Source organism: Tetrao urogallus (genome assembly GCF_951394365.1).
Source record: "Tetrao urogallus genome assembly, chromosome: 15".
Classification (NCBI taxonomy): Eukaryota; Metazoa; Chordata; class Aves; order Galliformes; family Phasianidae; genus Tetrao; species Tetrao urogallus.
Window position 1 is genome coordinate 8,754,204 of NC_136828.1, and position 25,424 is coordinate 8,779,627.

A 25,424-nucleotide genomic window follows, 5' to 3' on the forward strand; every position below is an offset into this window, starting at 1 on the left:
ATAAAAACAAAGCATGCGGAGTTGGTTCTCTTTTGGAGCATCTGCTGGGGATACACAGTCTTTTCATCAGACAGCAGTGGCAGGTTGGGGCAGCAAAATGTTCAATCCTCCTGGTAAGTAAGGTTCAGTGCCGAGTCCACATGAAAGCAGCACAGTCACCCTGCGTGTGCCAAATCCTTCTCTTCTATGTCCATGCAGCTGCACGGAGTCAGCACGCAGGTGTAACACATTCACTGCCTTACCCATCCCAGAACAGACACACCAACCTGCAGGGACCTACACAAACTCAGTGAAGTCATCAACTGAGGAGATCAGCCGCTTCCTCTGACCGGTCTCGTAGGCTGGCGGTGGGTCCTGAGGCATCTGGGGAGAGGGCTTTGTTGGAGCAGATGGGTGCATCTGCAGGGGAAGGCCAGGAGTTTGGTACTGGGTTTCTTCACGTAGCTGAAAGCCAAATGAGAACAGATGAGCTCCATGTTCTCTGCAACTTTTCATACTCACGCTCCATTTGGTCAGAGCAGGACAGGTTACTCAGTACAGCTTTTCCTACATTCTCTACTACAGTGCTGAGCACAAGCAGATCTGTCTTCAAATATCAGGGCTCCCAGTGCAGTTGCTGCAAGGGGAGCTGTTTGGAAGCTCGCAAGTCCCTACACTTCTTGTTCCCACAAGAGCTGGATTCTAATCTTCATACAGACTTTATTCCTCCTATTTGTCAAGTTCTGTTAGCTGATTTTATCTGCCTTATTTGTAACAACGCTTCGTAAGGCAGAGATTAGTTCTCAGCATCCCTGCAGACACCTTCACTTACCCGGTGCCTCAGCCGCTTGATGTGCCGCAGCCGCGCGATCCACTTGGAAGGGTAGGTGTCAGTAGGGTTGGATCGACTGTGGTGAACCTGGGAAGCCATCTGGTTTGGGAAGAGTGCGGAGAAGCAAGGAAAGAGAGAATGCACATGAACATAACCATGGCAATAAAATCAACTGAATGTTTCAGTCCAGTCTGACAGCAGCTGAAATACAGCTCTAACTGTTCATGTTATAGGTTACTGACTCGAAGGTCGACAGAAATAACTGAGGGAGAAAGTTGACCTGCTTTAGCAAGCCCTTCTTGTCTCCTTCATATCTGGTGAAGGAAGTTGCCAGCTGAAAGACAGAAAGTCCCAAGGAGTTCAGGGTACTCACGTTAGCATGCAGGGCCATCTGACGGGCGACGAATGGCAGGTTCTTGTCAGAGATGATCTTAGCAACACTCGTGTCTACAAGCCCCTCCATGTCTTTATTTTAAAGGCAAAACAAAAATTCTTGTCAGTTAAGAAAGAAGATGAAGACAAAAAGCTGCCAGTAACTAAACCTGAAGGACTGCATCACAGAACCTCCGAACTTCCCACCAAGCACCACAGCTCCAACTGTGACAGACAGAACTTACACTGCAACTGAACACAGCTGACCCTATGGCTGCTCTATAGGGGAAGATACAGAATGTATACAGATGTTGCTATGCAGCAAATTGGTTTCAGAGAGTTCCTCTTGGAAGCATTTACTTTTGGAATGCAAAAACATTGCAAAGTGATGTCCGTTATTGCACTGGCAATAAAGGAAAGACTGAGAAGAAATGCTGGGGGGATTCCTACCTTTTCGACATTGCAGTGTGACCAGGTTGCAGTCGTAGTCAAGTGGTGTTATGATGACATGCACAAAATTGAACTGCCCCTAATAGGAAAACAATAAAACAGTCAAACACACGTTACTGGCAGCTGTCGTGATTCTGTTGAATGCCATGTGCTAGCATGCATAAACCCACCAAGGCAAATAACCTCAGTTCATGATCACTGTGTACTCAAAGAACACGTCAGATCAAGGTTTTACAGCCAAACGCCTGTTTTATAACAGGCCTGGAGGTAAAATCCTGTACCTTTATTGTTCCCAGTTTGAAGTCCTCACCAGAATCATTGTAAACAATAGAAACAAAATCATTCCCAAGGTGCCTCTTCTTGTCGCAGCGATATTTATCCAAATCCTTTGTGGGCATCAGTGTAGCAATGTGAAAAATGGCTGAAGAGGAAACAGAAGGACCCTTAGGCTGAGCTTAGCTGCAAGCAGTAATGTTTATCTCAGCATTTGCCTGAAAGACAAAGTAGTATTGGCAGCACTGTAATGAAAAGACCACACTGTGTTCCCTTGACAGGTTCGTCCCCGTTTGTGACAGCTGAATCCAGTGCTACTGGACTGCTCCAGCAGTAGCTGAGCACAGAGAACAGTGTGCAGCTCTGCCAGGGAAGCACAGCATCTGCACCTGCCACTCTTTGGTGCTGCCCTCCATGGTTCGCTCCAGCAGCTGGTGTGACTTTTTTACAGAAGGCATGTATGCACCTCTCCTGAACTCATGGCTTGCAGAGACTTCAGAGAGATAACAGAGGGAAAACACAGTCCCAGGTCATCCTCACTGCACCCTCAGAATGGAAAAGGTTTGTAGAAAGAGGTTCAGTCTTAAAATGAGAAGAAACCAGCCTTCCACTTCTGCCTTCTGGAGATACCATACCTTGCATGATGTCATCGTGCCAGCAGTAGGTAAACTGCCCGTCCTCCCCACACACATCCAGGCCACCGAGGTAGATTTTGTCTGGCTGGCAGTCTTTGAGCTCGATGAGCTTCCCTAAGCCTGTCAGGAACTCGGTGTAGCGATAGGAGCCGTGCTCATTTGACAGAATGGCAATTTCATTGTTGCTCTAGGAAACAGGAGCACAGAGCCCCACAATGAATGCAAAGAGCACTCCATCAGCACGAGTGATTAGGCCACCACCTCCCCAGAAGGGATTCACACAGGCACTGATTTCTAACACAAGAAACTAAGGAAAAGCTCAGCTCCTGCAGCAGCAGTGCAAACCTCACTGTTGGGGTAACAGTGCCTGCCCTTCTGCCGAGATGGAACCATCAAATGCTGAATGCACCTGCATGCAACTCACCTGGCCCTCTCCAACGTACAGCACTGCGATCTTGTGGGTGTCATACGAGGGAATTTGATCCAGGAGCTGCACCGATTTTTCAAACGTCTACAATCAAAACATTTGTCACATCTTTAAAAGCAATCATCTCCCAACACCCACTGCTCTCCCTAAAATGTTAATGGGGTTGGAAAAATTAACTACAAGACTTAAAAAAATAATAATAATAGAAATCCTTGCCTACCTCATTTGGCAACAGGAGGGGCTTGTTGTTTTCATCACCAAAGAACGGAGAATGGTACAATTGTAAAAACACAAAGCTAAGGGAGAGAGGGGAAAACATGTTCTGTTACCATAAACTTTCAGTTCATTTTGACCTGCTGTATGTAAGAACTTTCTGTAAAGAATTAAAAATAGGGGCAATTAAAATTCTAGCTGAGTATTACTCATCTTCTAGAGCCAATGGGTGCCTGACTACCTGCGGCCTATAATAAACCCCTGTCACAAAAAACAATCAGCACGTCAAACAGTGGCAGCTGCATAAATTCCCCATTCAAAAGGCAATCTTCACTTGTAACAAAGGAGCAGGAACACACTGCTGCCTCACAGTTACACGGGGTACTTCCATCCTGCAGCACAAATGATTGTACAGACACTTGCCCTTTACAGAATGATCTTCCCCTCATAAGATGAAGATTGTCTCAGAACACAATCTGGGGGAAAACTGAATACCTGAAGTTCAAACTACCATATCCTATCATCTTCCTTTTTCATAGTATTTTGCACGTGACATTTCCCAAGCAGCATGATGGGCAATTCATCCTGTTCACAGCAAAGTTGACTCTATGGGACCTGAATAAACTGGGAACCACTTAGGAGATGTATTTCCTAAGATTGCAAAGTTAATTTGGTGATAGTAGGTTCAACATCTCTATATTAAGGCCTGAGAAGACAAGCAATAATTATCTTTTTAACCAGTTACTGTTTTGTAGATCCCATAAAACCCGCAGACACATTGGAACAAATCCAGCCACGGCTCCAGCAATTACAAGCTCATTAGCTCAAGTTCCACATCATAGAACTGTAGAACCATTAAGGTTGAAAAAGACCTCACACATTATCTAGTCCATATGCTCCTCAACATACCTTGGGTTTATTCCAGGTACTTTCTCAGCATTGGTGGCTGCTGTTCTGCTCTTGAAGGCATCTCTTTCCATCCTCTTCCCTCTCCGTGATGGGGCAGAGTCAGAGATGGTGTAACCCCTGGGCCGGTGCCCAGATGGGGAGCGTGGAGAGGTGGTGGGGCCACTGCCATCCAACCCCCCCGAGCCCACTGCTCTGGTGTCCTCACCCTTGCTCAGCCAACTGCCCAGTCCTTCCCCTTCCAGGTTCCCAGACTGAGATTTGGACTTCACTTCCGTGCTCAGCCTCCTTGTTACTTCTCTGCCGTTTGCATCCTTGAGGATCTCCTGCAGAGTCTGCAGCTCGGGGGAAGAGCTCGACTTGCTGAGCGGCTGGGAGGGCTGGAAGGAGAGCTCCTCCAGTGCCCGGCCATCCTCTGCTGGCAGCACTCTCCCGATGGGAATTCCGCCCTCCACCAGCTCGTCTGACTTCAGAGATTTTTCATCTTGGCTAGAGGTCGAGGATGACTTAAAGAAGAAGAAACAAATACAAACGTTTTTCCTAATTCACAGAGCAGCAGCCGACAACAGTGACACTGAGGCAGCCCCAGGCAGAGCACAGACACCTCTCACACCTTTCTGAGGACAGGGCTGTAACGTAGCACGGAGCCGCCGCTGCTGCTTACCCTGCTGTAAGACTCCTGGGCTTTACCAAACCTTTCCTCGCTCAGGATCTGCTCAGAACACGACGTCTCAAAATCCTCGCTCTCTGGAGACTCAGCTGGGGACTCGGTTTCCTTCAGCTCCATTTCCAAGGGGCTCCCTTCCTCCAGCACGACCGCAGACTCTACCAAGACACAATGCAGAAGAACTGAAGTCTGCACAGAGGCACGGACCAGCAGGCCCCCATCCTTTCCTCTCAAGCACCAGCCTTTTCCCTACGGGATCTCAATGGAAGGCCATATGGAATGAGTGGTCTGGTTCTTTGATTTCGTGTTTTATCACACTTGCTCCTGCTTTCCCTTTTGTACAGAATCACTGATCGCCTTACCCTCATAGCAAAGGGCTGCAGCTGCTTTTGTCAAAACAAGTGCAGTTGTTTCCAATTGTCACTGATGAACAAGTAGGGGACAGAATGAAGGAAATGGGACCTTGTACATCAATGCTCAGCTATCAGGACACACAGGAACTACAGAGGTGCAAGAAAATACAAGACTGGTATTAAAAGTTCATCATCATCCAAGCAATGAAGACATCAGTTCTATGCAAGTATGCAAAATACAAGTTTTTCTTGTACACTCCTGTGCCTTGTAGTGGCCTAGAAGGAGGTAAGACGTTTTCCTAGGAGCCATTTCCTTGCAGTTTGGCAGTTTTCCTAGTATGTCTCAGTAGAAGCAAACTAATTCAGCCCTAGATATGTGAAAGGACAAGAGAGCAAGAGTAAAACATGCACTGCAGCAATACTGGGAAACCTGCATGTGGCATCTGATCAGACAAATGGTTAACAAACCACACTGACAAGAAAGCTCCTTGGAAGCCCTGTCTGTGGTGGAGGAAGCACTTGCAGATTTAACCTTGTAGCTACTCCAGGCTGTGCCCTGACCATAGGGCTGAGTGTGACCAAGGGCTCCTCCTGGCCTTGTTTTTTGTCCTGAGGAAAAGGCTGGAGAACAGGAGGCTTTCCATTACGCACACAAGAGACTGGAGGACCAATCTGAAAGGCCAAGATTTGTTTTCCAAATTAAAAAAAAAAAAAAAAAAAAAAAGCACACACAAAAAATAAAAATAAAAAAAATCAGCAAAACATTAAAAAAAAAAAAAAAGAAATCACGAAAGCAGCTTTTCCTGGATTGATTTCAGGTCGCAGGACCAAAAGTTATTTCAAAGAAGCAATTAAGAGTTAGCATTGCACACACATACCTTCTAAAAAAACAAACAAACAAAAACCAACAACCAAAACACGTGCTGATCTGGTTAGCTGTCCAAGCCAGAACACACCTGCACACACCCAGCATTTCCAGGCTCCTCTAGCTCTTGCATTACTGCCAAGATTGCCAGTGCTTTTGAATAAAGTGAGCAGTTGCTAATTATGCTGTAGGTGGGAACAATATGAGCAGAGAGGAAAAACAGAACAATATTTTACTGCAGCATTGCTGCGATGCTTTAAGAGGCCTAAGTCAAAAAACAACAGTGGTTAAGAATACCCTGGTGCTCTACAGAGAGTTTTCCACTGAAGGAAAGAAGGCAGGAGGAAATGTATGCACACACACATACATCAGCTTCTTTTATCAGATTCTGTGTCTCATTTTGGACTGAGTAGCACAGGACTTGATTTCTGTCCCATTGGATACTGCATGTCCTTCTCAGAAGTGAGAGCTTTTGCCTTTAGCAAAGCATTGAGCCAATTGTAAAATGAAGCTGAAAATAAATGATTACTTGAGAGGCCGCTGAACTCTGTGCCTCGCAACTCACAATGCACCCCAGCTAAAAGGAAAGGTATTTTTAAGAAATTATCTGCACTTGCAAATGTTGCATCTGGCTTGGACTTCTTCATGCTAGTCAGGATCCCATTTGTTGAGAGCAATGAGACCGGGAACAGACAGGAGACATGGAAGGGAAAAATGAAGTATGAGGGATATATTTTCTATGAATCAGAGGTGTTCTTCTATGGCAATACTTTTTTTTTTTCCTTAAAGATATATAAATATACCTGCCCAGGATATGCTCCTGTGCAACTTCCCTTGACAACTGGACTGGTACATGGAAGAGAAAGAGGCCACTGCAAAGGGAAATCAAGTGAGCAGCTACATCAAAAGGAAGGAGAGACTATATGAAAAAAAAAAAAAAAATTAAAAAGCACAGAGTTTAAAATGTAACCAAGAGCCTATTTAAAAATTAAAATAAAAAAATAAAATTTAAAAAACAAAGGAAAGAACAAGCTGGGATAAGCTCACTAGATGCAAAGGGATACTTCAAGGGTGCAAGGTTTCAACACGAATAAGAAGGCATAAACACATCCAAACAATGCAGACTCAAACTGCTCTCTTTGGAAAATGCATCTTTTGAGTTACAGAAATAGAAAATTGCTCAGTGATATCCTAGCACACGCAGAACACTTGCCTGAGCTTTTCCTGAGCTATATGCTTTTGGCAAAAGATCACTTTTAAATGCACAGAAAAGCCTGAGGAGCAGGAATGACCTAACCTCTTAAGGTTAAGTCATGACAGTCTGACAGTAAAACTCCTTCAGAACATTCACTTGACTTGTCACAGCTGGCTGTCTGCTGCAGAAGTCAAGTTAAGAAGAACAAGGCCCAAAAGACTTCATCACAGATTGCCAAAGGAATGGCAATTAGGGGCTTCTTTTAACTCACCAGTTAAGGCCTATACACCATAGCACTGGCATTCTACTATCACATGTAAAAGCCAGTGGGAACTGGCCCTAGCTGGCAAGGCTGCATAGGCCACCTTCCTATGAACACAGCACTGCCAGTGCTCCAGAAAAACTGTTAAACTGAACATAAATGGATGCGCTGCATGGGAAGGTCTATCCAAACATGGGATGCTCAGATCAACCCCAAACAAATAAGAAAGGCAAAAGATCCATGACTTTGTTCATTTCCATTTGGCAAGCAGTTATCATGGAAGACATAACTCCTCCAAAGAAGCTCCACTGCTCCCCTCTTTCTTCAAGGATGAGAGATGCTTTTCTGATGGAACATCAGAAGCAAGGAGGTAGGGAATGTTGCATTGCAAACTCCCAAGGAGAAGAATCCATTCCCCTTCTCATCTGTGTTATTCCTCAAGCTACTAACTTACTGTTCAGGAAGATCTGCCATAAATTCAACAGATGTGAAACAGCCTAGTGGCAGCTATGCTAGACACAAAGCTGCCTTGACATCTCTCACCTGTGTTGGAACGCTGGAGAAGCGAAGGCTTGGCTGTCCCAGTGGCCAAGCTGGAGGAGGGGACAGACAGGGACTTGTAGAGAGCCGTTTCTCGGTGCTCTTTAAAACGCTCTGCAGCCATGAGTGCATTGGACAGCTCTTGCAGGGGCATATTGTTGATGTCTGAAGAAAAGGGACTGAGCGGGTTCTCCAGACTCATTAGCCAGCTCGTGTTACCTGATGAAGACAAACAGGGAAGGGTGCTGAGTAATTTCACTCCAGAAAGTTCACAACTCACATTGGGAAGAAAAAAAAAAAAGAAAAAAAAAAAAGCACAAATTGTTTTGGATTATGTAAATAAAAATCCAAACAGTGAAAGTTCTCAGTTTCTCTGACGCTTGGCAGGATCCCTCCACTGACTTCTTATTTTCAGTATGGAGCTCCCAGTACTTCATCCTTCACCCCAAGCTCTTCGAAAACAATCCTTGGTAAACTCATTATCACAGCAGGTTCCCAAAAGTGAAATACTCAGGTATTTTAATTAACGATACTGAGTCAGTTATTTTGCCAGGAAGGGCATTCCAGCTGAAACTGACAATTCCCAGTTAACGTACTGCAGTATTCAAGAATTTTGAACTTCAACATCTGTCATTACTCCTTCCCTAACAGCAGACTCAACTCTGCAACTGCTCTAGCCATAAACTTCAACCATCTTAACTCCAGCATGGGAAGATGAAACGCATTGTAGAGAGATTTTCAAGAAAGATCACACACCAGTGTCAGTATCAGCCTTACTTACAGACAGATAAACCAGGATACACAACTTCTGCAGTAGTTCATAAACTACAATTATCTTTTCACAGGTCTTTTGGAGTTAAAAACATGAGTGGTTTCATAGGATCAAATATAAGATAAATTGCTTTAAAGAGTCAGTAAGCAATCAAAGTGATCAATTTGCACTAAAAAAAAGGATTTTTCCTTTTCATCCAGGCTCCAGTTTCTCAGCAAGTCAGAAGACCTCATTCCATACCCAGATCACGATACCTGTGGGTCTGCGCACGAGGATTTCTGCCCAGCCCTGTGTCAGCAGTGGGACATAAGCAGCTAAGTTTGCTTTTTCTTTCTGCAGAGGTGTCTGTGGAGCAGGATTAGTCTTCTCTGACCGAGATGCAGGAGCAGGGGGACTCTGTGTCCCTTGGGAAGTCGAGCCACCAGGAAAGTGGGAGGCTGTGCTGTCTAAGGCACCAACACGTAAGGCATGACCACCTAGCAAGACGGGCACAGAAGGGAGAGCCATGTTCAGCTGATACTAAAGATCTTTACAATAAGTACTTACTAGCATAGTGAACAAAAAAAATCAGAGAAATTTCATAAATACAAAAAAAATATCAGCAAGTCTGTTGAGATCCTCTAGCAGTTTTGCTCTTAATATTGGGAACCTAGGAGAGCTTTACCTTGCATCTGTTTCTTATAAACAATAAGGTCTGACAGATCTAGGCGATTCTCATTGCAAATGCAATTGCAGTGAGACTTACAACAGCTGCCAATTTTCCTGAGAGGAAGGCAAGCAGGAAAAATACCAGCACTACTGAGGCCAACAGCTGCTGCTACCTGCTCACTATTAAATACCAGACAAGTTCAGATTCTCAAATGAGTTTAGCAGTAGGTGCTAGAACACTTAAGCCTGCAACACAGAGCCAGCAGTTAGACGCCAGGACAGGAATTTACCAGACATGGATCTGACTCTGTTGCGAGAGCTTCTGCAAACCTGCTGCCCAGCTTGAGATTCGAGTTTTGCTGGAGCTTCTTTAGTTTGTCTCACTTGCAAAACAGGGTCTGAGCTGGGGAAAAAGAAGATATCAGTGATACTGAGAGAGGAGTTGGTCATGACGAACAAATACAACAGTCCCCTTACAATAACAGGAAAACCTTTTAAAAACAACAACAACAAAACACAGTAATGATGGTCAGCCATTCAAGTGCCATTAGGTGGAAATTTCTAGAACTGGGAGCAGTAATTACCCTGATTCTGTGCTGCTTTGGAGATCTCCAGAGTCTAGGCCAAGCAAGGACCTTGTCCCTGTTCCGACACTCGTAGTGATGGTCACCAGCTTGTTGCCAACCAGCCATGTTTTTGTCCTTCCTCCAGCCAACAGAAACTCACCCACAGGAGACCTAGAAACACATTTGTGATGAATGCAGCTCTCAGACTACAGAGCCTACACAGACAGCTGATTTCCTCTGTGTAGGAGATACTGTCTGCTTTTCTCCTTTTTATGGCATTTTTAGCACTCTTCAGTCAATTAACACATTATCCATCAGGACAATGGATGATCTGACTTTAGTAACAGCAGACAGTAGTACTACTACTACAATCCTGGACACAAATTACAGAGAAGTAAGAGTTTGTCTGAGCTATGTGTCTCCCTGGAAGGGTTTAACACAATAAAAGAGTGCCCTTGATTTGAAGCCAGCTGACATGATACCCAGCTCTGTAACAAAGACTGTGACCATCCAGAAAGGCCAGGGAGCAAATCAGTGCTCAAAAACAGCACGCCTCTGGGGGCTACACAACCTTCAGTGCATTCCCCTGGATGGCTGAAGGCTCAGGACAAGATTAAGCTAGAATGGACTGCTCTCATCAAACTTTTTTATTCACACAAGCCAGCTTGAATCTGCAAGAAATGGGCCTGTCACAATCTCAAGGATGTCACAGCAATTTTCCACTAATAAGATGAAACACGAACTTCAAACCAAACCACCCCTCCCATCACTGACCTCTTAGGCACCGCGGTGAAGTTGGAGAAGACGTATCGGGCCATCATATCCAGACAAGTCTCAGTGAGTTCCAGATGGAGATTTTTTAAGTTGTCATCAGCCTGAGCCATTGAATTTTCATCTGCAGAGCCCAAGCTGGAACTAGTGATGGATGTTTGTATCCGACTGGAAGAGAACATTTCCAGCTGACAGATCACACTGCAAAATGTTTGTCCCCATCACCCAGCAGACAGAAGGACGCAGAACCACCTGCAATACATGCATGTGCCCCAACAGAGAAGTGCCAGACAGTAAACCCAGGATGTAAATAAAGTATTTTTGGATCACCCTCATGTTGTGCTTCCTAGATTTTTACTGGAGAATGTGTATTTTATCTTGAGACTGAGAAACATTTAAATAATTCAGCTGAGTGAGGCCAGTTCTCTCAGATGTCAGGAGGCCCATGGGCAAGGACACCAAGCAACCAGTGAGTGCAGCACCATGCTTGGAGCTCACTATTCTACAGTGAGGGCAAGCATCCTGTGACATAAGCAACCTGCTGAGTTCCCCAGGCAGTGTGTTGCCCATGAGCCATAAACTGCATCTTTCTAGACTTCACTTTATAACACTGTGGCTTCCTTTTTCCTCTGCTGCAGCTCTTCCACCTACTGAACTTTTTTCTCCAAACTAGTTCAATTGATACATAAAATCAAATGTAATTTGAAATAGAAAAAGATTGCACTCCGAACAAGATGTTGGCAGAAGAATACACAGCAATTCTGCCTTCCAATTAACAAAATCAGCAACACAGTTTAAAAAACTTGCATTGGATTGGGATGTTTTTATAACAAGAAATCCTTATGCCATTATAATGAAAAGGTACACTGAGATGCAGCCAAATTTTTGCAACACAATAACTTACTTGGTATCACTAAGGTTAAACGTCTGAACTTTTAGTAGCTACAATTCAAATAAAAACAGAAGAGAAGAAAATCACCTGATAGTTTAATGAGGACATCACAGAATTAAGTGCCAGAATTATATTCACAATCCAGCCACTTCAGCACACTTCTCTTGTGGATAGGAATCCTTATGGATTGAGGCACAATACTTCAAGCTCAGATTTCCAACCAATGTATTATTGACAGAAATTTAACACTCAAGGGAAATGATCCAGAAATGGGTTTAAAAAACTAACACAAGCCATTTCATCTTTCATGGGAGAAAAATCAACTTCTGCGATTAAAACTTGTTTTCTTTAGCAATGAAAGCAGTAGCTTCATATTGGCTAAGTGCTCTAAGAGTACAGTTCACCTTTAACTGCTCTATGGAGACACAGATGAAAAGGTTTTTATTACCTCATATTCTGGTCAAAATACTTCAGTCAGCTGTGTCAAGGAACAAATCCCAAACCCAGAACCACTGCTCTCAGTTTGGGAGGAGGGCCTGTCAATCAGTTAGCAGAGTACCACCAGCCCCTCCTGTGGCATCACCGCTTCCAAAGCTGTAGTTTAACTCTGATTTTCACTCACTTGCACAGAATGCAACGTTTTTCTTTTTCCTTTTTCCTCTCCATCACCACCTTTACTTTGCAAATAGACAGATTTGTTCCTAAAGCACCAGAGCATAGGGAAAGCAGGCACACACAACACGGGGTGATGCGACCACTCGACAGCCAGCGCTAGGAAGCCACGGCTTATCCGTGATACCTTTCCAAAAACCAGCCTGTAGCTAAGATCAGGTTTGTATTGCAGAATCATGCAAGCATCCCACATGCAAATCCACCCTGCTACCACCCACCCTTGCAGTAAAATTTCCAAGTGCTGAATTGCTCTTGGATTCTCCCCATTTAAAGTGCCTCTACCTGCGGACCACATGTTCAGACACACTGATGCTGCGGGATCGGAAGGCATCAACTGCAGAGGATTCTTTCAGCTCTTTCACTGGAGGAGAGTTATTCAAGCCTTGCTTTGCATTTTTTGCTAGTCTTAAACTACTAGGTGGAGAAGCACCAAGCCCCAAAAGAGGTCACAGGAAGGGAGGAAATCATTGTAGGGATGTAGGTTGAAAGGTCACAGGTCACAGGGTCAATATTGGGGGATCCCGGAGGGTGATGTAAAATAAAACAAATGCCAAAAAAGGAAAATAAAAATTAAAATGTACAAACAAGCAGAGCTGAAAGCTTTAAAAAGACAAACCACATTTTGAAAACAAGATTTTAAATGTGCTACGAAACAAATGAAATTAGTACAAGTTAAAACAAAACAAAACAAAAAAGCTGATTGAAATGACAGTTGGAATACTGAACTGTTAAACAAAGGCAAAAGCATCGAAATGCTCACTTGGCATAAATTTCTCAAGCCCAAGATGTTTCGTGCAGTTCAGCCACCTCCTCTTACCTCACCTCACTGCTTCAGGACACCACAAACACTGACTACTTCCACAAAGATCCCCAGATCTTAAAGCGCTTTTCCAAACCCACGTAGCAGCGCATTCTTCTAAAAGAGAGACAGGGATCTTTCTGCCCATCTCTGTGTTGTTATGCCTGGTCCGAGTTTGAGCTTCAGCTGAACTACAAAAACGTCCCAGGGTCAGAGAGAGGCGTCCCCTGGCTCAGACCTTGAGACACTGGGGGATATTCAGCCCATCCGAACGAAACTGACACTTCCTGCACGGTGTGGATGGAGGGAGAAGGGCAAACATTCCCTTGGCTGCTGATGTATGTATTTTCTGTCCCACAAGCTACCTTATTGCAGGTGGCAAACAAGTAACCTACTTGACTTGCAATTGAAACAGAAAGAAGGTAAGCCTTCACTCTGCCTGGTGCTAAGCACATGTGGGAGATGACAGCACTTGAATCAGTCACAGCTGAGACACATGCCTTGCTGAGTCCAATCTGGACATAACAGTTGGTCCAGCTTTTTACATCACTGTACATAAGATACAGAGGCCAATTAACATTCCTAAACATGATTTACTTGCTGTCCTTCCAGTGAACGATCACATTTCACACAGCCACTTGGAAGGATTACTATTTATTTCTCCTCCTCTCCCTCCTACCAATCTCTGACAGAGATTTTGGCCACAACTGGAGATGTAACCACAGAGAGCAGAAGCCCATACTGAGTTTATCACCTACACCAACATCATGCCATTCAGCAGCCATGGGAAGTGTTGGGATCTTTGTCAACACAAAGCACCCTACTTAAAGCAAATAAATGCTTATTCTTTGGGCTTACAGAGCAAAAACCAAGCACACAAGGTTTCTGAAGCAAGGAACAGGTATCTACTCAAAGCTATTTCTTTTTTCATTTGACCAGAATCCAAACTCAGACTCAGAGACATCGCTGCCATTCTGGCGTTTCAGTTGCTGCCTGAGCTCACACTGCTTAGCAGAGATTTCTGGGGAGGCCATCCAGCAGCTAGCAAAAACCTTTAGATACAGTAGTATTCCAACCTAGTTGAATTAAACAGGTTTTTGGAGGAAAAAAAAAAAATAGATTAGTTGAAATTCTAATTTGAGAGACGATTGTCAAAAGGCTTCTCTTCCAAATTTCTGAATGAAAGAAGAGGAGATGGGAGAGATGAAACACAAAACAGGGTTTACAGCTATAGCACTAGGGAAGGGGTGGTGTTTCTTCATTGCAAGACACTACTGAGCCTTGCAGTTAAAGTAGAGGCACTTTCCCCAGGGTTCAAATGCCACTGTATGCTTACTGCACATTAACACTGAAGCAAGTTAAGTGAACCAATTTAGGTATGTCCTAGGTAAAAGGACATTGAATAAATTTTGAATGCCTTAGAATAATAGAAGCATGGAGTAACCCAAGTTGGAAGGGACCCACAATGCCTTCCAAGCAATATTTTTCCATCTTTGCAAATGTTATTTTGAAAGACCACTGGCAAGGTACATTCTGAATTCTACAGATATCAACTTTTGCTTCAAACTGACATACTGGTTTCAAAATTCAAATGAAATAACAAGCCATTCACACATACACAAGGCAGCTACCTGCCTTCAGTCATTTAGTCATGTACAATGACTTAATAGATATCCCTACGGAAAAACACAGATTCTGTTATCTCAGTTTATACTGATTACAATAATTTCCCTGGCAATCATTTATAAAAGTCACTGCCAATCAGTTATTAAAAGAAGTAAACACTATAAATACGATTCTTTATTACTTCTACTACCCTTCTCATCCCTGGTAGCACTGTGACTGAAAGAACTGCTGCTTTCCAAAAACTAACAATAAAAACAATTCACACTTAACTGTAAAAACTTACAGAACAGACAGCAACACTTTAATATGTACTATCAGACTGCCAGCTTGGTTTGAGTTCAACTTCTTACTAACCTCAGTTCATCTTTTACCAATTCCCTAAAGAGGTTTACTTGGCTTGCTTAAATGCAGTCATACTCCAGATAACTAAACAGCCTCCTTCAGAATAAACTCAGGGAAGGGTGTGAGCACTATCCGAGCAACACAGGACCCTGCTGGAATCTAACATCATTTACCTTTTTGGCCTCTCATTGAGGCTTGTACTACGAGCCCTGAAACTGTCCTTCTCAGGTGTGTCATCAAAGGAGAGCAGCACATTGGAACGCAAACCCTGTCAAATGAGACCAACAGACACAGGTTTGAATGACTAGGGCTTGCAGCTGAAAGACTGTAATCATGGGCTAATGCACAAGAACTTGCATGTGGTTTTAAAAAAGATGCTGGCTTCATACAGAAACCATTACACTTCTTGAACGAGTATCAGTCACCATTTTTATTGCGTGCTGATTGATTCAGTAGTATCCATTACCTTTGTAATATAGGGAACAAAGTCCTTTCGGAAGGGAAGGCGACACCGAATGAACCACATAGCTATCACATGGTGGGCCAGGCAAACAATGTACTGGTTAAACCTAGAGAGGCAAAAACCACAGTTTAATGTTGCAACATGATATCATTCCAGAACTGAACACAGGGACTTGTCTGTCTGAGAAATACAACTGTTCTTCTACCTACTGCAAATTAGAAAAAAAAAAAAAAAGAGAAAAGCAGACTTCTATTTAAGAAAAACAGACATTGAGTCCCAGGTGAATATGGTCCACCTTCAGAAAAGGCTTGGAGCCACCAACATGAGCAATATTCCATAAACAATCTAGACTCAAGCGCTACAGAAAAGCCTATCTTAGCCTCTTCACCTAACAGGTGAGGTGGGGGATGAAGCAGATTTGCTATAAACTTACTTGGAAGGGTTTGTGTATGGCAGGGAGATGGCAAACACACTGGCATACTGCTCTGCAGCAAAGTTCCTGTAGAGGTGAGGCAGCCTTGCTAGAGCTAGAATGGTTGAAGAAGAAAACCAACACAGGTGAGTTCTGAACACAAGCCATTCAATACCAGAATTTGGCTTAATTTGAATTGTTTTGTTTCTTCTAAATCATCAGCTGACATAGAAGTCATGCTGACCATAACATCATGGTTAACATCACAGTAATTTCACACTGCTTACGTTATAAACAACGGAGGGAGCACAGCTTTCTATTTCCCACCCTCTACAGCTACAGTGTAAGTATGAGCAAGTGTCTTAAAAACAGTAACAAATGAGATAATCAAACATTTTCATTTCGAGGACGGTGAAAAGGCATCACCAAAAGAACAATAAACCCTCACAGCACGATGCATCTGACTAATCAAAACAGTCACACTCGGGTCTAAACGTTTATAACTGCAAGATCAAGCACGGAAGAACCTTACAACTTACTTGAAAGAAATTCTAAGAGAGGGATTGCCATATTGGCTGTAGCAGAGATGTGGGTTAGTTTGACTATTAAGACAGGAAGCGCCTTTATGATGATGTCAGGCATCTCAACGCTGCAGACAGAGAGCGCCACGACGCACTGGTTTGCACAGCGATAGATAAGCCCGTGTTCCAGGCAGTACACGATTTCACGCTGGAAAACAACAGGAAAAAAAAAGGAAAAGAGTCTTAATAAAGAGAAAACCTGCGAAATCCAATCTCCTGACTTCAATTAGCATTTCAGAACAGCTTACAGGGCACCACCACTGCAGTGCCTGTATGACACACACTACTGAAAATGCGCTAACACAGATCTCTAAGAAACGCTGCTCATGTTCTAGGCCAAATCTTTTGATGGAACTTGAACCACATAGAAATTTTAGAAATTATTCCTTAAGCTTCTAACCAAACACAGAGATGTATCAGAGCCTTCTTATGGAAAATACTGTCTTTCTGTTCAGTTTTCACATTTACCAGGGTCTTCCAGCTGAAGGTAAAGCCACCCAGCAGTGAGTGAGCAGGGGAACAGGTACGGATGGACAACAGTAAAACCAACCAACCAGACAGAAAGTAAAAAAGAAAGAAAATGCTCTACAGTAAAGGCCCAGCCCCTGCTCCCAACACATCCTCTGGCTTTTCCTGTACCTGTTTAGCTTTGTCCAGATAATTATGATAAGATATCAACGCTGTCAGTACTGGAACTACAGCCAGGTGCAAATCGGTGCGGGAAAAGCCCTCTGGGGTACCATGCAGCCTGTCGGTCGTCTTCTTGTCTGTGAGCTGATGCGTCATACATTAAGTTAGGATATCTTACATTAAGAATACTCTCTACAAGGCAGTGGAAAGGCATAGCCCACAGCTTCCTTTCCACATGTATACATATAGAATACATACACAGAGAAGAAAAACACTGATTACTAAACACCCAAAATGATCCCCACAAAAAGAGAAGGTGAGCAAGGACTGGCAACAGGCATGATAATCTTGTTATTACTAGAGTGAAGCAAAACAAATGAGCAAATAAAAAAAAAATCTCAAAAACAGTAGCAAGTAAACAGAGGATTTGTTTAAATATGGTAATTATACATCTATAGGGTGAGTGGCATTACCATGTAGCTCAGTGCAGAAGCCAGGAGGTCTATGTTACAAGGAGAGGTTAAAAACAGCACTTTATAGCGGAGGGATTCTGGTAGTTTGTTGAGGACCAACTTCAGTACCTTCCAGTCTGTCTCCTGGAAAGAAAGAGAGTTTGGGTGGAACATTTTTGGATGATTTTCTTTCTGTTTGAAGGTAAGACTCATCAAATTTCAGACAGCATGCCATTTCCTAGGCAGACGTGTGTCTTGGAATGGTAGCTACACAAAAAAAATGACATTTAACTGTCACATGTTACTTCCTTTTTCTCATCCAGCTCTAGGTGCAATATTGGCACTGCATGCTGAAAGATGACTTGTATCCAGACTCAACAGAGCTCAACCACACAGAGCCAGAGTTCAAGTCTTATAACTGCTAGTACAAATTAGCCTCCAGAGCAAGACACTCTTTTCAGAACACAGCTCTGTCCAAATCCAACATTAACAAGCAATTTACATTTACAGTTCCAAATGCCCTTTCAGAAATAGGATGAGTTCTTTCATCTTTGTTTAACAAACACATTTTTGCCTTTGTCCAACGTGAAGCAGCATGCAATGAAAGTCTTGCTGAACTTCTGGAGAGCTGAACTAGTGCTCCCACTGGTGGTTGTAAAGTTGCACAGTTATACTCAGATGCCCACGAAGGAGGATTTAAGTCTTGCTTCTCAGGCATTATTTACATGCTCAGGGAGAGTGCTCTCTATCCAGACCTTTTAATCTGTCATATTTCACACAAAGATAACAACTGTCATTAAGAGGAGACATACTTGCTTCAAACACTGCAGAAGGACACCAAAGACCATTGAGTATGGCAAATGCCCTACTCGAATGGTGCTGTTCTGGGAAGGCACACTGGGACTGCCTGAAGGTGGAGAGAGCGTACCAGTAGGCTTCTTCTCAGAAGCTCTCTTCTCTGCTTCTCTACAACACATGAAGGCAGAAAAACAACATAAGGTAAACTAAAGAACAGAACATTGGGAATTTTAGTGATGTACTCTTTAACATATTCTGGGGTATGTTACACAAAAAACATCAGAGCAAGCTATAAAACTGGAATAGATAGATCTATACAAATCATTGAATCAAATCTCAACATAAGAATTGGTTCCAGGCAGGAAACTGCAGATGTTCTTGTTAAGTGCTTGTGACAGAAACAGAAATTCCATGTGTAAGACTGAGGGCTCTACAGAGGAGCATGTAGTCATTAGCTGGGACCATTCTAGGCTGTAACTATAGAATTGTCTCGTAACAGATTCATCAGGATTTGAACGATTCGGACAAACTGGAGATAAATTATTAAACACATGCAAGAATGTAGAACAGTTCCAAAAACAGCACTTGCTGAATGCTATGAGAAACCTACACAAAATCACACAGACAGTAAGGGCTGAATCTCACTGCTCCATCCTTGTTAGAAAGGCCAAGACGGTGGAGGGAGTCAGCTCGAAGCATCAAGAGGAAATCAAATACCTGCAACAGAGAAGACACTGGAGTAACTGAAAACTCAGGCCAGTGGAATATTCTCCCAACTCCCCCCTGCAGGTATAGACAAAGGGATTTTTTTCAGGATGCTGTAGTTAGTTCTGTACATGTACCAGCCAAGAAACACTTCATTTTGCTTCTGACAAGTTCTACATAACACATTTCCCACCTGCATCCCAAGATTTTCAGAGACAGCATGCATGTGTTACTGCTCATACCTGCAATCTGATGCTGCTAGCAACAGCAAGGCTGTAGGCATACAGATAGTGGCGCTGGATGTGGTGAATCAGCATCTCGTACACCCGCGTGGCATGGCTGGAAGGTAAGCTGTAGAGTTTTGTCTACAGAGGAACAGAAACACAATCTAAAGGCAGACTGATGCTAGTTATTCAGAAATCTGCACTGAGAATTCAAGAACGTTGCTAATTTTGGCTCCTGAAAGCAAGATAAAAGGACATTTCTGATCAGAACTGCTGCAGATTCCAGAATAATAACTGATTTCTGCAGAGTCCAGAACAACTAGCTTTTCACAACTGCTTAAGATGCATCTCAAGATATGCTGTCCAAACACAATTCAAGGTTATAAGCTACTCCCCTTCTACTACAATTTATGAACACATCTGCCCTGCACACAAGAAAATGTTTGTGTATTTGCTGTGCAGTGGAAAGAAGAGAAAATAAAACATCTAGCAAACAGTCGCACAATACCCAAAAACAAAAGAAATGACCAAAAGAGTTAAATGTTAAGTGATAAAACAAAAGACAGAGCATTTAATAACAAAACAGTTATCTAAAAAAGCTGCAGTCCGGTAGAAGGCTATTTGGAAGAGGATCTGTTTAATGCTCTTCCAGATTTACCTGAAGAATTATCAGAAGTCCAAGAACTGCTGTCTTCACATCCTCCAAAGAAGCTGAATATGATAGCAAATCCCTCTCTTCCAGCTCAGATGGAGATGAGAGAGAATGAGCAGCCACCTTTTTAAAACAAAGCAGAACACTTGAGATCTAGAACACAAATTCTCCATAATTCTATCCTGAAAGGTCAAACAAGACTACAGCAGCTTATCCTTGCCAGAAATTCTGCAAGCCCCGTCACGTAGCTTGGATGGGTGCTGGTAAGGTTTTTAAAGTTCAATTCCACTATCTGCATCCCACAAAACCCCGTGATTTTACAGCACCCATTGACCTATGCAAGTGATGACATTCAGTTTAGTCTCAGCCACAGCAGGAGGATCTGCCTAAAGCCAGTCTGATGCTTCTGACAGCTGACCAAAATCCACCTCACCTTCTCTATGATATCAAGCAAGCTGTTAAAGTGGTGTGTGTTGCAGCCTTCAGCAAGGTCTACAAGTAGCTGAGTGGCCAGTTTTCGAACTTGATGGTCTTTATCCTCTGGAATGTGAGCCAGCTGAGAGATCACAACCAAGTTTATCAGCTCTTCCTGCAAGAGAACAGACGTGAATAAGCCTGGACATTTTGCTGTCAGTTTGTCAATAAGCATGTTAAAGAGACAAACAGCATGAAAAGAACACTGGTACCGGGCTTGATTCTCAACTGTTATGTGCCTTGATCTTTACACTTCCCTCCAGCTGAGTATTTCTTTACACCCCTCTGCAAAATATGTATGGCTTTTTGCTGAACTTAGACTTAGTGTTTGGCTTTTCAACTATCCTACAGATGACATCAGTCTATTTGAACCTGGGCTAAGGGAATTCTATGACTTGGTTTCCTGACGGGCAGGAAACATACAACAGCAACAAGTTTTCATAAACCCTCAAGAAATCCAAGAAGCAACTCTGCCCCTTCCTGCCCTCTGACACGCTCTGGGTACATTCCAGGGAGCTGAAGACATCCCCAAAGCTCTTGAGCAACTTCTCTTTTAGACAGCTTCTATCTTGGATGGTAACTGGAAGCACCAAGTCAAGTCAATCCGCTCATGTCAGACCTGCCCAAACCTCACGTCTTCACAAAACTTTTGTATCAACTCTGTCTCTCAGACCAATTCTGTTTTTCCAAACAAAACATAAATGAAATCACTGATTTTAAAACAGGGAAGCAAACCCATAAGCCATGATGTCCTCAAAACATTTCACAGCACCTCACACTGCAACTTGCATACACCTTTATTTGGCTGAGGACAATTAAAAGGCAACTCCTCCTACAAACATTTGGAAATAACATTTGTTGTGTGTCACGCTGAAAGCACACAATTCTGTGCACCGTTCAGTGGAAGAGACAACACCACAAGATGTGCCACATCAAAGCCTTTCCCACCCCCTTAAGATCACACATGCAATCATCAGAAACAGATTAACACACACCTCATAGAACTGTCTGTTAATACTCAGTACAAAGGACAAGACATCCAGAACTTTAATACGAACAGCACTGCGACTTTCGTTCCTAAAATAGGAAGAGCAAATTCAAGATGAGTAAAATAAAGTTGCTGCTATTTAGGGGAGGGAGGGGACAGGGAAAAAAGGAAAGTAAAACTAAAAAATAAACTAAGAAACTTTTTGAGTCAGAGCAATAAACATTAGAGATCAGTTCAGCCTTCAGTCAATATCTCCCTATATAGGATTGGATTCAGGAACAAATGGAAACGAATCCCAATTCAGATTTTTCCTACAATTCAGCTTTTACTCCTACTGAAGACCTATAACTGCATTTTTTCCACTTCCAGTCCAAACTAGAAGTATTGAAGGGCAAGCACTCCAGTGAGCAAATTCAAAACCAAACAGACAGCAGAGGGAAGGATCTGCTCTTCAGCAACATTTCACAAATGAGACCTAAGGTTTTTTTATTGCTACATGGTGGTATTTTAGAGCATGGAAGTACTTCTAGGAGTGCCAACTCAACAACAGTTATTACTTTAATACTGGACTGCCACATACAATCACGTGGCTGAACAGCAAAGTCTTGTTTGCTCTCAGAACTAGAGTGTTGTGCAGTGGAGCATGTAACTGCTTAAGTGAAGTGAAATAGCACCAACCAATGGTAATAAAGGACAGGGGGGAAAAAAAAGGAACTTAACTCACTGGAATGTTTTTCTTCTTCTAAACAAATCCTTTTCACCTACTGTGCCCTGGAACTACTGTACTTCTTAGCAGTCATTCACTAACATTAGAACTTCAGAAAACAAAATTATTTAACAGGGAAAGGTGGCAAGAAACATTCAAAAATACCTTGTATTCATAAAGTTATGATTTCATACCTGAAGAATCTCTCCATTAACATCTGCAGGTTGTGGATCCAGCCATCTTTGGCAGGATGAATGGATTGAGCTCTGTATGCTATCAAGTTTAATACAGAAGATTCCTTTCATGGAAAGATCAAGAATTTTTTTTAGTGTATAAGCAAAAGCAATACATTCATTTTTGTCCTCCCTCTAAGAACAAGGTTCATGCGAATGTAAATCCTTGCTGAGGTTTTCTAACCACTTGCTATTTCAGGACTCACTGTTTTCAACTGTACCAAGTAACAAAACAGTTTCATCTGACCATAAAGAAGCTATCAGGGAACGTCTTACCGGTCTCTGATCAGCACATCTTTCCACCAGCTCAAAAAATCTCTCCTCAGAACCATGAAATTCATTCTGGTCACAAAGTTCTTCTACTGTAGTCAAAAGATCGTGTACAATGGACTTAAGTTCCTGGCTCTCTAAACTCTGAAACAGAGATAAAAACATTCCTGGAAGACTTACACTTTACCAGAAAATATCAACTGTTAACAAACAGAAAACTCAGCTGACAAGCACAGCATCAAGAATTGGGCTAAACCTTCCTTTGACTTCAAAGGTCACCAGAGTGTACAAATGAGATCAATTTGCAGAAATATTTATGGGAAGATCTTTTAATTGAAAGTGCATCAAGATAGGCTCAACACTTACCTGCAGCTGTTGCAGTAATCGCTCCATGATGTCCAAGAGGATATCCCAGGTTACAGCTTGCAGTTCCTTCCCATACTTCTTTATGAGGCGGGTGATGGACAGAACTATCTCATAAGATACAACTGCATTGGGACATGTCATGGCCTGGAATACAAAGTGCTTCAGTCAGTTAATAACTGGAAAACAGTGGTCAGAAACCCTCTTGAATTCAAATGAAACACGCCTTACTCATTAAAAAGGTAGCATGAAGGCCTGTGATAAATGCACCCAAGTCTATTCACACAAAGGCCAAAGCAAAGAACTCTTATGAAGCACAGTTACACCCTCCCGCAAGTAGCTGTCGATCAACTGCCAAATTCAGCCCTATCCTAGAAGAATAGGCTTGTGAGGTTTTAAAGCTAGTAACTCCTGCTTCATTCTCCTGAATGAGAAAATTTTAAGGGAGCTCTGAAGATACTGTCCCTCAGACTTCTGTACCACACATTAGGAAGAGTGCAAGCTTATGCTTCATCTTTATTTTTTAAGTTAGCATCCACAATGTAGACTTTTAATAAAGGGAATTCAGAGTTTGCGTTGCTGGCCAACAGTTAAAGAAATATCCTAGAAGGAAGTCTCAGTTTTAAACCTAAAAGCTTTGTTGTTTTATTCCCTTACACATCACCCAACTGATATCTTTCAGCCACACAAAGATCCCTTTGGTGAAGGGGATCACAGTTTTACTCTAAACTTGTACAGGTCCAGACACACAACTGATTAAAACATTTCTCCAGCATCCCATCCTACCTTGAGGAACGAAGGCAGCACAGAAGTTGGGGAATTCTTGAGTGAATTGAGGCGATGAGCACCCCAGAGAGCCATCCCAACAAAGAACACCGCTCCTCTCAGCAGGGCTGCATCTGCCATGTAAGCTCTGCAAACAGACAGATTATTTTGGGGCAAAAGACTCAATAGCAATACACACTGCCATAATTTCCAGCTGTACACATTAGAGCATTGCAATTTATAAACATAAAATCTAGAAAACCTTTTAGCATGATTTTATTTTTAAATGAAGGAAAACTACATTTAGAAAAGCTGAAAAATGAGCATTTCTGGCAGTTTCATTAGGAAAAGGATTCACTTCTAAGAACCAGAACTCCCAGCCTGTCCTACTGAGGTTAGTGGCTCCCCAGTTTACCTCAGTGGGACTTCTACTGAATTACTAGGGTTTTGTTATATGCTCTCTTTACCTGTCTTCCATGATCCTGCACATGTTGTAAATGGCACTGTGTCCCAAATGAGTTCCCAAAAGGTTGCGCATGAGCTGGAAGTGCAAAGACAACACTCACATATCCAACTGTTAAAACACTCGTGACCCTAAACGTGCATTCAGCTGGATAATAACTGCTTATGGAAAATAAATGTGCTCCATGCCATTTCCATGCCACAACAGAGAAAGGAGCCTGCCATATCAGCTGAAAGCACAGCTCAGTGCATGCAAATGACAGAATTTACATGAACAATGTGCTGAGCCCTTGATGCTTGAAACAATTTAATTTCTGGTTTGTTTTTAGAAGCATGACATATGTTCACAGGCATGTGGCTCTTCATCTGCGAGGAAGAAACAGTGAACTCATTAAAAGTTCTGACCTTCCAGCATGGCTCACAGAGTTCCTTCACATTGATGGTACGGCACAACGTGATGATAAATACTGGCAGGTTCTCTGACGGCAGGCAGTTATAGCAAACAACAGCATCTAAAACTTGCAAGGAAATCTTTGAGAGAGAAAGATAACATGGTTACACACTTCCTTAGGAATAAAGCAGGTTAAATCCTAGGCTGACAGGTGCAGGAAATCTTGTGGAAGTTAATAAAGACTGAGATACATCTTTCTTCTTTTTTTTTTTTCTTTTTTTTGATGCAGGATAAAAAGTAACCCATAAAAACCACTGTTAAAAATTTGCTTAACAAATTTATGCATGCTCTGCTTCTTTTGGAATAAAATTAGTTTTGTTGTAAGAGATATTCTGGCTTACAAACACTTCATAACACTGTATTAGTTCTCTTCTAAGATGAGAATAAACTGGAATGAGAGTCTGATGACCTGATTTTGTTTCTAACAGATTTGGTTTCAAAGAATTTCAAAGAACTCTGAAGTATTAACACAGACTCAAACCACTGACCTCAATGTCCACAGACGATGAAGTCTGAATGCACAAGATGCATATCTTGCTGTTAAGAAAGAACATTTAATTATAATTGTTTGCTTAGTATAGATTTAAGCAAATTACAAAGACGTAAAACAAAAAAGTAAATTGGCATGCAGTTTTCTCTTATCACTCTCCCTACTTCGGCATTTTATAACATTCCTAAGGACACTGGACAGTACAACCTTTTATAAACTGTTAGCTTAAAGTTGCACTTGAATAACCT

The 25,424-nt window shown here is 42.5% G+C and overlaps 1 protein-coding gene across 1 annotated transcript in view; it reads right to left on the reverse strand.

Moving 5' to 3' along the window:
• Nucleotides 1–276: 276 nt before the first annotated feature.
• TSC2 (TSC complex subunit 2) overlaps nt 277–25,424 on the reverse strand; it is a gene marked incomplete at both ends in the record, with an annotated part of 28,316 nt that continues 3,168 nt past the window's right edge. The window contains 36 exons of the mRNA XM_079543106.1: nt 277–399; nt 812–910; nt 1,185–1,276; nt 1,634–1,712; nt 1,915–2,054; nt 2,542–2,728; nt 2,966–3,052; nt 3,189–3,264; nt 4,091–4,593; nt 4,752–4,912; nt 6,776–6,844; nt 7,973–8,188; nt 8,996–9,217; nt 9,680–9,792; nt 9,974–10,126; nt 10,730–10,894; nt 12,573–12,701; nt 15,231–15,325; nt 15,524–15,626; nt 15,954–16,047; nt 16,472–16,661; nt 17,153–17,287; nt 17,617–17,739; nt 18,465–18,561; nt 19,004–19,110; nt 19,341–19,463; nt 19,981–20,097; nt 20,408–20,563; nt 21,444–21,525; nt 22,337–22,440; nt 22,652–22,789; nt 23,012–23,155; nt 23,795–23,921; nt 24,241–24,314; nt 24,641–24,766; nt 25,175–25,223. Of these exons, the coding sequence (XP_079399232.1) occupies nt 277–399; nt 812–910; nt 1,185–1,276; nt 1,634–1,712; nt 1,915–2,054; nt 2,542–2,728; nt 2,966–3,052; nt 3,189–3,264; nt 4,091–4,593; nt 4,752–4,912; nt 6,776–6,844; nt 7,973–8,188; nt 8,996–9,217; nt 9,680–9,792; nt 9,974–10,126; nt 10,730–10,894; nt 12,573–12,701; nt 15,231–15,325; nt 15,524–15,626; nt 15,954–16,047; nt 16,472–16,661; nt 17,153–17,287; nt 17,617–17,739; nt 18,465–18,561; nt 19,004–19,110; nt 19,341–19,463; nt 19,981–20,097; nt 20,408–20,563; nt 21,444–21,525; nt 22,337–22,440; nt 22,652–22,789; nt 23,012–23,155; nt 23,795–23,921; nt 24,241–24,314; nt 24,641–24,766; nt 25,175–25,223 (4,798 nt within the window). The remainder of the gene's footprint in view (nt 400–811; nt 911–1,184; nt 1,277–1,633; nt 1,713–1,914; nt 2,055–2,541; nt 2,729–2,965; nt 3,053–3,188; nt 3,265–4,090; nt 4,594–4,751; nt 4,913–6,775; nt 6,845–7,972; nt 8,189–8,995; nt 9,218–9,679; nt 9,793–9,973; nt 10,127–10,729; nt 10,895–12,572; nt 12,702–15,230; nt 15,326–15,523; nt 15,627–15,953; nt 16,048–16,471; nt 16,662–17,152; nt 17,288–17,616; nt 17,740–18,464; nt 18,562–19,003; nt 19,111–19,340; nt 19,464–19,980; nt 20,098–20,407; nt 20,564–21,443; nt 21,526–22,336; nt 22,441–22,651; nt 22,790–23,011; nt 23,156–23,794; nt 23,922–24,240; nt 24,315–24,640; nt 24,767–25,174; nt 25,224–25,424) is intronic.